Genomic DNA, 14,126 nt, shown 5'->3' with positions numbered 1-14,126 from the left:
CCCCTCCGACTTTCAGGTACGACTATATAATCTCACTAAAACACAATAAGCAGATAAGGGATTTTCCAAAATTATCCTAGTAAATGTGTCTCATAACATCTGAATCGCTCCCACTGCCCTGTCATTTTTTTTTCTCCAGTCATTCACTCTCACTATCCTCATCCACGAATCTTTCATCCACGCTCAAATTAATGGGGGAATCGTCGCTTTCTCGGTCCGAATCGCTCTCGCTGCTGGTGGCCATGATTGTAAACAATGTGAGGATGTGAGGAGCTCCACAACCCGTGACATCACGCACACATTGTCTGCTACTTCCGGTACAGGCAAGGCTTTTATATCAGCACTAAAAGTTGCAAACTTTATCGTCGATGTTCTCTACTAAAACCTTTCAGCAAAAATATGGCAATATCGCGAAATGATCAAGTATGACACATAGAATGGACCTGCTATCCCTGTTTAAATAAGAAAATCTCATTTCAGTAGGCCTTTAACTAACAACAATTAAAGCTAATGCGCGTCTATGTGTTACGCACGTACGTCATTACGTACAAGGAGCTGTAAGAGGAGGGTATATACTGTGTAAACTACATTGGAAAGTTAGCATTCTCTAGGAGTCTGTGTAAATGTTGCAAACAGCCCCTTTAAAGGCCTACTGAAATGAGATTTTCTTATTCAAACCGGGATAGCAGGTCCATTCTATGTGTCATACTTGATCATTTCGCGATATTGCCATATTTTTGCTGAAAGGATTTAGTAGAGAACATCCAAGATAAAGTTTGCAACTTTTGGTGCTAAGAGAAAAGCCCTGCCTCTACCGGAAGTCGCAGACGATGACGTCACATGTTTGATGGCTCCTCACATATTCACATTGTTTTTAATGGGAGCCTCCAACAAAAAGTGCTATTCTGACCGAGAAAACGTCAATTTCTCAATTAACTTGAACAAGGATGAAAGATTCGTGTTTGAGGATATTGATAGCGACGGACTGGAAAAAAAAAAAAAACGCGATTGCATTGGGACGGATTCCGATGTTTTTAGAGACATTTACTAGGTTAATTCTGGGAAATCCCTTATCTTTCTATTGTGTTGCTAGTGTTTTAGTAAGTTTAATATTACCTGATAGTCGGAAGGGTGTCTCCACAGGTGTCTTGACGCGCAGTGTCTCAGGGGAGTCGACGGCAGCTATTGACGGCACAAGCTCAGCTTTTCTCCGGTAAGAATTGACATTTTAATCACAACTTTAATAATAATAATAATAATCATAATACTAATGGATTAGATTTATATCGCGCTTTTCTATTGCTATATACTCAAAGCGCTCACAGAGAAGTGGGAACCCATCATTCATTCACACCTGGTGGTGGTAAGCTACATCTGTAGCCACAGCTGCCCTGGGGTAGACTCACCGAAACCTGCTGGTTGACATATGGTCGGGATCCATGTTCGCTTGACCGCGCTCTGATCCATAGTAAAGTTTCACCTCCAGGAATTTTAAACAAGGAATCACCGTGTGTTTGTGTGGCTAAAGGCTAAAGCTTCCAAACTCCATCTTTCTACTGTGACTTCTCCAGTATTAATTGAACAAATTGCAAAAGATTCAGCAACACAGATGTCCAAAAAACTGTATAATTATGCCGTTAAAGCAGACGACATTTAGCTGTGTGTGTGCGCAGCGCTCATACTTCCTAAAAACCTGTGACGTCTTGCGTACACGTCATCATTACACGACGTTTCGAAGACGAAACTCCCGGGAAATTTAAAATTGTAATTTAGTAAACTAAAAAGGCCGTATTGGCATGTGTTGCAATGTTAATATTTCATCATTGATATATAAACTATCAGACTACGTGGTGGGTAGTAGTGGGTTTCAGTAGGCCTTTAAGAGTGTTAGTAAAACAGCCTTCTTTCATCTCCGTGATAACTCTAAAATTTGTCCCATTTCGTCCACCGGTGATCATTATTCATGTGTCCGTTACGTCTCGTCTGAATTACTGTAACGTATCATTTCCGGGTCTCCCTATATCTAGCATATAAAGATTACAGTTTGTACAAAATGCTGCTAGAAAAGTGTTTTTTGCAATAATAGGGCCCTAAAATGTTGGAGGGGTTTTTGAACCAGGGCCATAGCCCACACTATCGTAGGTGTAGCTCCGTCCTTGGTCTACCTTTCATGTCGTGTTGGCTGTCCTCTCTCCGCCGCTCTAAGTCTTTCCTGTCGTAGTTGAGTCTCTTCAAGCACATGATCCCGTACTGAAGACTCGCCCTTGTGAACAAACCCAAGCAGACAATAAGAACCACAGAACGATCCGTCCTCTGATGGACCGCGCAGCAGACCTGTGGAAGCTGTCCACCATCTTAAGGTGGGTCCTCAGGTCCTTCTTAGTCAAGTGGTCCAGCATGCGCGCGTCCACCAGACACTCCATGAAGTAGGACCGGTACTGAGGAAGGCCGAGACTCGGCAGCCACTCGTTGCCGATCCATTCATGATTCATGTCTCCGTACGCCAGCGTCTGCAAAAGGAAAGGAGTGCTCTTGATTTGTAGAATTACAGACTACATCTCTTTTCAGAATCTCTGGGTTACATCACACCTGCAAAGTATTTGTCAAAGCCACAAACATTTTCAGAAGCGTAGCAAATAGCATTAACCCAGGCTCTTTTTTTTTGACACATGAGATTGAAGGTGCAGTTACCATGAAAAGGTATTTTTGGGCTCAAGCAGTGGTTCTTATCTGAGGTGCCAGTTTTGGACGCCAAAAAAAAATTGTTTCTCCTTTTACAGCAGGGGTAGGTAACCTATGGCTCTAGAGCCAGATGTGGCTCTCTGATAAATCTGACCTGACGTTGCTTAACACGATAAGTAATGAATAATTCCACTTGTAATCACAGTGGTAAAAATAATGTTAATATTATAAAACATTCTCATGCATTTTTAATCCATCCATCCGTTTTCTACCGCACCTGTTCAAGACGTTGCGTTAATGGTAAGAAGTAATTTATTTATTATTGGTTAGTGTGGGGCTTGCCCTCCTGGGGGTTCTTCAGACCCCCAAGCACCGACATGAGAGCCTGTTTCAGGGTAACAATATTGTTTTATTTTTCACTAAGTCTCTCAGTTGCTTTCCAGCAATAGTATTTCCAGCCCCAACCCAGTCTCTCCTCCTGGCTGCTGCTTATAACAGAGCGACAGGTGATTAGATAACAAGGCCCAGGTGGGCCATCTACGCACCTGTCACTGCAGGCCCGCAGGCCACGCCCCCTCCACAGTTAGCTTCAGAATAACAATGTTATCACAAAGAATAAGAGACCTGTTTGGAAGGGGACCTGGTTCAAATCCCACCTAGTACCAACCTCGTCACGTCCGTTGTGTCCTGAGCAAGACACTTCACCCTTGCTCCTGATGGGTGCTGGTTAGCGCCTTGCATGGCAGCTCCCTCCATCAGTGTGTGAATGTGTGTGTGAATGGGTAAATGTGGAAGTAGTGTCAAAGCGCTTTGAGTACCTTGAAGGTAGAAAAGCACTATACAAGTACAACCCATTTATTTATTTATTTATCATTTATACTCTAGAAATGTTGGTCTTACGTAAAAATGTACGTGTTTGGTTGTCTTCAGTGTTAAAAAAAATTATATGGCTCTTACGGAAATATGTTTTAAAATATCTGGGTTTTTGGCTCTCTCAGCCAAAAAGGTTCCCGACCCCTGCTCTAGAGCCAGATGTGGCTCTTTTGATGACTGCATCTGGCTCTCAGATAAATCTTGGCTGACATTGCTTAACACGATAAGTAATGAATAATTCCGCTGGTAATCACGATGTTAAAAATAACGTTCAAAATATAAAACATTCTCATGCATTTTAATCCATTCGTCCGTTTCAACCGCACCTGTTCAAAAAATAACAATGTTATTAAAAATAATTAGAGACTTATTATACTCTAAAAATGTTGGTTTTACTTTAAAAATGCACGCATTTAGTTGTATTCAATGTTAAAAAAATATGATATGGCTCTCACGGAAATACATTTTAAAATATTTGGCTTTCATGGCTCTCTCAGCCAAAAGGGTTCCCGACCCCTGTTTTACAGTAATACACTGTAAAAAATAACCGTAGATTTTGCTGCAAAAAAAAAAACTGCCAACTGAGTCGACAGAATTTTATTGTGAAAAAAACAGTGGTAGAGTTTTTCTAATTTACAGTAATATGCTATAAAAAACCACCGTACATTTTAGCGTGACATACATTGTCATTTTTACTTTGTACAATTTGATGGATGATTTGTTTAGAAATCATAAGTCTAGCACAGGGGTAGGGAACCTATGGCTCTAGAGCAACATGTGGCTCTTTTGATGACTACATATGGCTCTCAGATAATTATATTTATATAGCGCTTTTCTCTAGTGACTCATGGTGCTTTACAAAGTGACACCCAATATCTAAATTACATTTAAACCAGTGTGGGTGGCACTGGGGGCAGGTGTGTAAAGTGTCTTGCCCAAGGACACAACGGAAGTGACTAGGATGGCGGAAGCGGGAATCGAACCTGGAACCCTCAGGTTGCTAGCACGGCCACTCTCCTAACCGAGCTATGCCGAGTAACCGTGTAATACTCTTCCATATCAGTAGGTGGCAATCGGTAGCTAATTGCTTTGTAGATGTGGGAAACAGCGGGAGGCAGAGTGCAGGTAAAAAGGTGTCTAATGCTTAAACCAGGGGTAGGGAACCTATGGCTCTAGAGCCAGATGGTTGCCTATGGCTCTCAGATAAATCTTAGCTGACATTGCTTAACACGATGAGTAATGAATAATTCCGCTGGTAATCACAGTTTCAAAAATAACGTTCAAATTATAAAACATTCTCATGCATTTTAATCCAATCATCCGTTTTCTACTGCACCTGTTCAAGAAGTGGCATTAATGTTGAGAAGTATTATATTTATTATTAGGTTAACGTTTAGAATAACAATGTTGTTAAAAAGAATAAGAGACTTATTATACTCTACAAATGTTGGTCATACTTAAAAATGCACAAATTTAGTTGTATTCAGTGTTGAAAAATGTTATATGGCTCTTACGGATATACATTTTGAAATATTTGGCTTTCATGGCTCTCTCAGTCAAAAAGGTTCCCGACCCCTGGTCTAGCAGATATTTCAAGGGCAACTACACTTTTCTGGGGGCGTTTTGCCTATCGTTCACAATCATTATGAGGGACAAGAAGACAACATTTTTTTTCTTGCATTGTAACATGTAAAAATTGGTGCACCTTGCATTGTAACATGTAAAAATTGGTGCATCTTGCATTCTAACATGTACAAATTGGTGCATTCTTGGTGGCTAGCAATGCAGCCAATGGGAGTAATCAATTTTACCTCTAAATCACTTTAGACATGCATTCAAAAACCGTCAACAATACTTCATTTACGTGCTGTAACCTGTATAATAACTAAGCTGTAGCGACAATGTTATTGTAAGAGAGAACAGTGAGGAACTCTTTTTCTAGCGTAATAACACATTGGCATGCTAAGGTATTAGCCATAAAAGCTAGCTTCTACGCCAAAGGTCACCAACGCAGTGCCCGCGGGCACCAGGTAGCCCGTAAGGACCAGATGAGTAGCCCGCTGGCCTGTTCTAAAAATAGCAGCACTTACCAGTGAGCTGCCTCTATTTTTTAAATTGTATTTATTTACTAGCAAGCTGGTCTCGCTTTGCTCGACATTTTTTATTCTAAGAGAGACAAAACTCAAATAGAATTTGAAAATCCAAGAAAATATTTCAAAGACTTGGTCTTCACTTGTTTAAATAAATTCATTTATTTTCTTTACTTTGCTTCTTATAACTTTCAGAAAGACAATTTTAGAGAAAAAATACAACCTTAAAATTGATTTTAGGATTTTTAAACACATATACCTTTTTACCTTTTAAATTCCATCCTCTTCTTTCCTGACAATCTAAATCAATGTTCAAGTAAATGTATTGTTTTATTGTAAAGAATAATACATACATTTTAATTTAATTCTTCATTTTAGCTTCTGTTTTTTTGACGAGGAATATTAGTGAAATATTTCTTCAAACTTATTGTGAATAAAATTCCAAAAGATTATTCTGGCAAATCTAGAAAATCTGTAGAATCAAATTTAAATCTTATTTCAGAGTCTTTTGAATTTGTTTTAAAATTTTTGTTCTGGAAAATCTAGAAGAAATAATGATTCCTTTGTGTTAGAAATACAGCTTGGTCCAATTTGTTATATATTCTAACAAAGTGCAGATTGGATTTTAACCTATTTAAAACATTAATCTTAATCAGGAAAAATTACTAATGATGTTCCATAAGTCCTTTTTTTATTTTTTTCAAAAATATTCAAATTAGCTAGTTTTTCTCTTCACATTTTTTGATTGAATTTTGAATTTTAAAGAGTCGAAATTGAAGATAAACTATGTTTAAACATTTAATTTTCATTTTTTTCGTGTTTTCTCCTCCTTTAAACCGTTCAATTAAGTGTTTTTTTCCATAATTTATTCTCTAAAAAAACCTTCCATAAAAGGAAAAAAAAAGTATATATATATATATATATATATACAGTATATACTTGCAGTGTGTATATTGTACATATTACATTTTGTTATGAAGGTGTCTGTTATTACATTATATATCCACTTGCAGAGTGTATCTTGCACATACTACATATTGTTATGAAGTTGTCTGTTACCACAATATATATTTACTTCCAGTGGGTATATAAAATGTTGATGGAGGGTTTTGAAGTTGTTTTAGAGACTTTGAAGGCTACAACGGTGACACCCTTTAACCGCATCTTTCAAGCGTTTTTTTTATTACCTTTAAATTCCTACAACAAAAAAAGGCGTATCTTCTTGTTTCTCATAATGATTGTAAACGATAGGCAAAATTCCCTGAAAAAATGCAGTTCCCCTTAAATTACTTCTTTTTCTTTTAACAATTTTTTTTTTTCAAAGTTGATAACATAATATTTGTTGGATACAATTGGATGATATTAAAGTTTAAAATATATGTAATTTCACAGAGTAACTTTTTTTTTCTGTCACAATGAAAATAAGAAATACATATTTAAGAAAAAATAAGGTCCTCAATTGAAGCATATTATTTCCAAGTGTTTGCGGGCCAATGTAAAATATACATACCGTAGTTTGACACCTGTGATATATACTGTATTTTATATTTATCATATATTATATATTTTATATACATATATGTATATTTACAATGGGCCAAAAAAGTATTTAGTCAGCCACCGATTGTGCAAGTTCTCTCACTTAAAATGATGACAAAGTTCTGTAATTTTCTTCATAAGTACACTTCAACTGTGAGGGACAGAATGTGAAAAAAAAATCCAGGGATTCACATAGTAGGAATTTTAAAGGATTTATTTGTAAATTATGGTGGAAGATAAGTATTTGGTCAACCATTCAAAGCTCTCACTGATGGAAGGAGGTTTTGGCTCAAAATCTCACGATACATGGCCCCATTCATTCTTTCCTTAACACGGATCAATCGTCCTGTCCCCTTAGCAGAAAAACAGCCCCAAAGCATGATGTTTCCACCCCCATGCTTCACAGTAGGTATGGTGTTCTTGGGATGCAACTCAGTATTCTTCATCCTGCAAACACGACAAGTTGAGTTTATACCAAAATGGATACATGGATGATACAGCAGAGGATTGGGAGAATGTCATGTGGTCAGATGAATCCAAAATAGAACTTTTTGGTATAAACTCAACTCGTCGTGTTTGGAGGAAGAAGAATACTGAGTTGCATCCCGAGAACACCAAACCTACTGCGAAGCATGGAGGTGGAAACATCATGCTTTGGGGCTGTTTTTCTGCTAAGGGGACAGGACGATTGATCCGTGTTAAGGAAAGAATGAATGGGGCCATGTATCGTGAGATTTTGGGCCAAAACCTCCTTCCATCAGTGAGAGCTTTGAATGGTTGACCAAATACTTATCTTCCACCATAATTTACAAATAAATTCTTAAAAATTCCTACAATGTGAATTCCTGATTTTTTTTTCACATTCTGTCTCTCACAGTTGAAGTGTACTTATGATGAAAATTACAGACCTCTGTCATCATTTTAAGTGGGAGAACTTGCACAATCGGTGGCTGACTAAATACTTTTTTGCCCCACTGTATTTATAATTATTACTATTATATTTTCCAAATTGTAACAAACCAGTGCCCCACAATGGTGTTTGACCGAAAAGGATGTACTGTATTTAGATACAAGGTACATCATTATGTACACTAGAGGGCACTGGCAACTATAACTCAGCCATCACGTGTTTGGCTGACAGATCCAAAGGTGTCAAATTGTTTTTATGTGTGTGAATTCATGTGAAGATGTGTGACTGCACCACTTTTGCCAGAGCAACAAGCTCACCTGCGCCCAGCTGCCCTCCTCATTCGCCTACGCGGCAGCATGGTGGAGACAATAAACAAGTTAAAAAAAAAAAAGACGTTTCAACACACGCACACGTTGTGGAAACGGCGCCGGGTACTTTGCTCCGAAGTACTTTCTGCACGCGTGACGTGCCACACACACAGACCCCAGCCCACATGACACAAAAGCACAGGTCACACGCCACAACAACACACCAGCACAAGCACAGAGAGGCGTTAGTGTTAGCATTGTGTCCGACGGGTGCACACGTGTGTGTCGTGGTAGGACAGGGCGTGTGTGTGTGTGTGTTAGTGTTTGGTGGGGAGAAGGTCGGTGGAGGCGAGGGGGGCACCCAGATGGTACTGACCGCTTTGGAGGACGAAGCCAGGTTCTCCATCTCTTCATGAGTCACCCACACATTTCCGGAGGACTGCTCAGAGGACAAGAACACACCGGAGTGCACACACACACACACACACACAAACACGCACAAAAACACAAACAAACACCCGGCGTGTATTTTCACACACGATGACCACCCCCCCGTCCCGCCCACATGCACACGCATACAAACACACACCCGCACAGACAAACATTGAATGTGTTGAGTGATGCCAAAGGAGGGAGTGTATTTCAGGCGACATTTGTGCGACCGCTTGTGTGTGTGTGTGTGTGTGTGTGTTGTGTTGCTGCAGTGCTCTGTGTCGTGTTAGCGGAATAGGAGTGAGGAGTCGTCTACTGAGGGTGCTGGTGAAACCTACGATGAGGTTTTCGGTGCACTTAGGGCCGGATTTACTAAAGGTCTGCGTGTCCTAAAACACGTGCTAACCTGATAGCGCACGCAAATGATCCACTAAACGTGGATTTAATCTGTTAAAGGGTAACTGCACTTTTTTGGGGGAATTCTGCTTATCGTTCGCAATCATTATGAGGAACAAGAAAACACGTCTTTTTTTTTCGGATTTTAAAGATTATAAAAAAACGCTTGGAAAATGCGGCTAAAGGAGTCTCTAAAACAACTTCAAAACCCTCCATCAACATTTTATATACACACTGCAAGTGTATACATAATGTAGTAACAGACACCTTCATAACAATATGTAATATGTACAATATACACACTGCAAGTGTATATATAATGTAGTAACAGACACCTTCATAACAATATGTAATGCGTTCTATACACACACTGCAAGTATATATATAATGTAGTAACAGACACCTTCATAACAGTATGTAATATGTACAATATACACACTGCAAATATATATAAAGAAGTAATGGACACCTTCATAACAATATGTAATATGTACAATATACACACTGCAAGTATATATATATAAAGTAGTACCAGACACCTTCATAACAATTTGTAATATGTACAATATACACACTGCAAGTATACATATAAAGTAGTAATGGACAACTTCATAACAATATGTAATATGTACAATATACACACTGCAAGTATATATTTAATGTAGTAACAGACACTTTCATAACAATATGTAATATGTACAATATACACACTGCAAGTATGTATATAATGTAGTAACAGAAACCTTCATAACAATATGTAATATGTACAATATACACACTGCAAGTATATATAAGATGTAGTAACAGACACCTTCAAAACAATATGTAATATGTACAATATACACACTGCAAGTATATATATAAAGTAGTAATGGACCCCTTTATAACAATATGTAATATGTACAATATACACACTGCAAGTATATATATAAAGTAGTAATGGACACCTTCATAACAACATGTAATATGTACAATATACACACTGCAAGTATATATATAATGTAGTAACAGAAACCTTCATAACAATATGTAATATGTACAATATACACACTGCAAGTATATATATAATGTAGTAACAGACACCTTCATAAAAAAATGTAAAATGTACAATATACACACTACAAGTACATATATAAAATGTAGTAACAGACACCTTCATACCAATATGTAATATGTACAATATACACACTGCAAGTATATATATAAAGTAGTGATGGACACCTTCATAACAATATGTAATATGTACAATATACACACTGCAAGTATATATATAATGTAGTAACAGACACCTTCATAACAATATGTAATATGTACAATATACACACTGCAAGTATATATATAATGTAGTAACAGAAACCTTCATAACAATATGTAATATGTACAATATACACACTGCAAGTATATATAATGTAGTAACAGACACCTTCAAAACAATATGTAATATGTACAATATACACACTGCAAGTATATATATAAAGTAGTAATGGACCCCTTTATAACAATATGTAATATGTACAATATACACACTGCAAGTATATATATAAAGTAGTAATGGACACCTTCATAACAATATGTAATATGTACAATATACACACTGCAAGTATATATATAAAGTAGTAATGGACACCTTCATAACAATTTGTAATATGTACAATATACACACTGCAAGTATATATAAAGTAGTAATGGATACCTTCATAACAATATGTAATATGTACAATATTAACCGTATTTTGATCATTTTAATCATTGCCGGAACTGACCTCTTCCGCACATTGATTTCCGTTCTAATAGCAACGCGCGTCTGACTTTCAACAAATGTGTGTTCCTACTTCCGGGAACAAAATGCGAGTGTGTTTCTAATCATGGCAGACTTGGTAACAGACAGCGAAGACGACTATTTTTAGACAAGTGAGGATTCACAGCCTTATCTTTTTGAAGCTGGATATACTGAGGATGAAGAGCTACTTTCTAGAAGTGAGCACGAAGGAAGAGTGAGACATTGGAGCAGACGGCAGCTGAGAGACTGAGGTTGGCAAGACTTGAAGCTGCAATTGTGGAACTTGGAGACAAACTATTTTGACATAAATGGAGTGCTTAACCAAATAAACCAGAAAAATGTCCCTGGCCATCTGGACCAAACACATAACAGTCCGTCAAGTGAGTCACGTTATGGACTTTTACGTCTTGTGTGTTATTACAACTAGAGTACACACACTGTCTGGCTAGCTGTGTACAAACAAAACATTAAATAATACTTTACAGATACTGTAATAGAATTGTTCATGTTTTTCACTCAGTACAGATTGGTGTCTTATCGCATTACAAACTCAGACCCGTTTCACGCTGATGTAGAAGCTAGCTCATATTTTGGCGTAGTTAGCTTTTACGACTAATACCGTTGCACGCGTTGACGTGGACGGTTTTTGAATGCATTTTTAAAGTGATTTAGAGGTAGAATTGATTTTTCCCATTACCTGCATTGCTAGCCACAAAGACTGAGCTTATTTTTACATGTAAGAATGCAAAAAAAAACAACCTTTTGTCTTCTTGTCTCTCATAATGATTGGCATAATAAGGGCAAAATTCCCCCCAAAATATATATTTCCCCTTTAAGTGAGCAGAATAAGTTGTGCAATTAATTTTGAGTCTCTATCTTCATTAATATGCAGAAATATGCTGGTCATCAAAACAAAACAACCAGGAGAAAATCCAAATATGTTATTCAGCATGCGCTATGATTTATCATCACTTGACCAAGTTTTGGAGCCCTATTTTGCACGTTTGTAAGAGGGAAGTGCAAAAATAAGAAAGACAATGGACAGAGAATATTCCGTTCTTTGTGTGTGTTTCAACATACTTGGACGGTCGTAAATAAAGTTCAGCAACATCCTTTTAGAATTTCAGATGACTAAAGGGGCTGATTAAAACAAATTGAATTGATGCGTTTTGGTGTCACTTACCGAATTTTCCGGACTATAGAGCGCACATAACCCGCTCCCACAAAATCTTAGAAGAATAAAATATTTTTCCACATACTAACCGCACCGGACTATAAAACAAAGAGAAATATGTTGTGAAACTAGTTGTTTACACATAAATGTTTTGTAAATGTTTATTTACATACCTAAATTGTTTCCAAACAGCGTGTGTAACACAGCAGTAAAATGGCTGATCAAACAAAACAGAAGTCATCGTCATGGACCTATTAGCTGCACAAGCTAGCGCTTCAATAAGCCAAACAGACTCAATAACTCTACGGTGACGTTTTGGTGAATTTAAAAAACTGAAACAAAATGAAAACAATGCCATTGTAAATTAACAATACTAACACAGACATTCGGAAATGTGGTAGCATATTAGCAAGCGACGCTAGCTTCATTACATTACAATAGCACCTACAAATTTACACAAAAACACTCCTGCAGATATCACAAATGGGACGGTTAAGTAAGTATAAATTGTATTAGATATATTGTGAAACTTACAAATGTTGCTTAGAGGGATGAATTAAGAATCATTTTGAGTAAAAATGCTATGGACGGTGAGAAGACGAAGGGGTACATGTACTTCCGGTTGAAAGCACTAAACAGAAGGACATACTGTAGACCAATGGTTGTCAAACTTTTTTCACCAAGTACAACCTCAGAAAAAACTTGGCTCTCCATAATAACAGACATTAATATATAATAACATATAGTGTTGTCCCGATACCAATATTTTGGTACCAGTACCAAAATTATTTGATTCTTTTGGTTACTTTTTTAAATAAATTGGACCACAAAAAATTGCAATATTGGCTTTATTTTTACTTTTTTTTTTACAGTGCATTAAACATATGTTTCTTATTTCAAGTTTGTCCTTAGATAAAATAGTGAACATACAAGACAACTTGTCTTTTAGTAGTAAGTAAGCAAACAAAGGCTCCTAATTTAGCTGCTGATGTATGCAGTTACATATACAGGTAGTGTTTTGTTCTATCTACACTTCTGTTAAAATGTAATAATCACTTATTCTTCTGTTGTTTGATACTTTACATTAGTTTTGAATGATACCACACATTTAAGGTATCAAGTCGATACCAAGTCGTTACAGGATTATACATTGGTCACATTCAAAGTCCTCATGTGTCCAGTGACATGTTTCCTGAGTTTTTAAACATAATGTAGATTTTTTAAAAACGAAAGAAGATGTTGTGACGTCCAAAAATGTTGATGTTATCATAGTAGTATCAACTGGATACGCTACTGTACTTGGTATCATTACAGTGGATGTTAGGTGTAGATCCGCCAATGGCGGTACTTTTCAGAGGCGGTATAGTACCGAATATAATAGTATCGCGGTACTATACTAATACTGGTATACCGTCCAACCCGAGTAGCAAACTAGGCCGAAGTATTCATTAAAAACAAAGCAGATGCTTTATTGAACATGTACATTAAATAATTTGGCCACTGGAAAATTACACACAGAACAGTAACATACTGTTTGAGTATATGAAAATAAAACACTGTAATTTAATAATAACAGTTAGAGCCTGTGTACCATGGAGAATCACTGTTGTAGACTTCACACAGCAGCACCAAAAGAGGGCGCCGTAGCGCAAACAATAACACAACAATAACTATTTGCGTTATGACCATCAGCGAAGTAAAATATGTAAATTAGCCACACTTTTTTACAAGCCACAGGTTGTCATGATGTGGTCTGGATTATGTTGTTGTTATTTTCTGTTAGTTTTAAGACTTCATTCGTTCCTGTTTTTGTGGAACCTTGTTTTTCAGTTTCCATGGCGACTTATTAGTTTCACCTGCCTCTGGTGTTCGGGACACGCACCTGCTATAATCAAGAGAACATTATTTAAGCCTGTCTTCGCCAGTGAGTCGTCTTGGCGTC

General features: G+C 37.3%; 1 protein-coding gene across 12 annotated transcripts in view; it reads right to left on the bottom strand.

Annotated features, from left to right (window-relative positions):
• The window catches only part of ppfia4 (PTPRF interacting protein alpha 4), a 270,506-nt gene that overhangs the window by 22,439 nt on the left and 233,941 nt on the right, over positions 1-14,126 (bottom strand). For 6 of the 12 annotated variants that reach the window (XR_009810026.1, XM_061922616.1, XM_061922619.1 and 3 more), the window contains 4 exons: positions 8,779-8,841; positions 8,412-8,438; positions 2,335-2,510; positions 2,166-2,263 (listed from right to left, as the gene is read on the bottom strand). Coding sequence is in view for 11 of the 12 variants with exons in the window: in XM_061922616.1 (XP_061778600.1) it covers positions 2,166-2,263; positions 2,335-2,510; positions 8,412-8,438; positions 8,779-8,841 (364 nt within the window). In the remaining variant the exon portion in view is untranslated. The remainder of the gene's footprint in view (positions 1-2,165; positions 2,264-2,334; positions 2,511-8,411; positions 8,439-8,778; positions 8,842-14,126) is intronic. The other 6 variants (XM_061922620.1, XM_061922621.1, XM_061922626.1 and 3 more) reach the window with 3 other exon arrangements.

This window comes from Nerophis ophidion, linkage group LG16 (assembly GCF_033978795.1).
Source record: "Nerophis ophidion isolate RoL-2023_Sa linkage group LG16, RoL_Noph_v1.0, whole genome shotgun sequence".
Taxonomy (NCBI): domain Eukaryota; kingdom Metazoa; phylum Chordata; class Actinopteri; order Syngnathiformes; family Syngnathidae; genus Nerophis; species Nerophis ophidion.
Note: the sequence above shows the minus strand (reverse complement) of the source record. Positions and strands in the feature narration are given on the sequence as shown.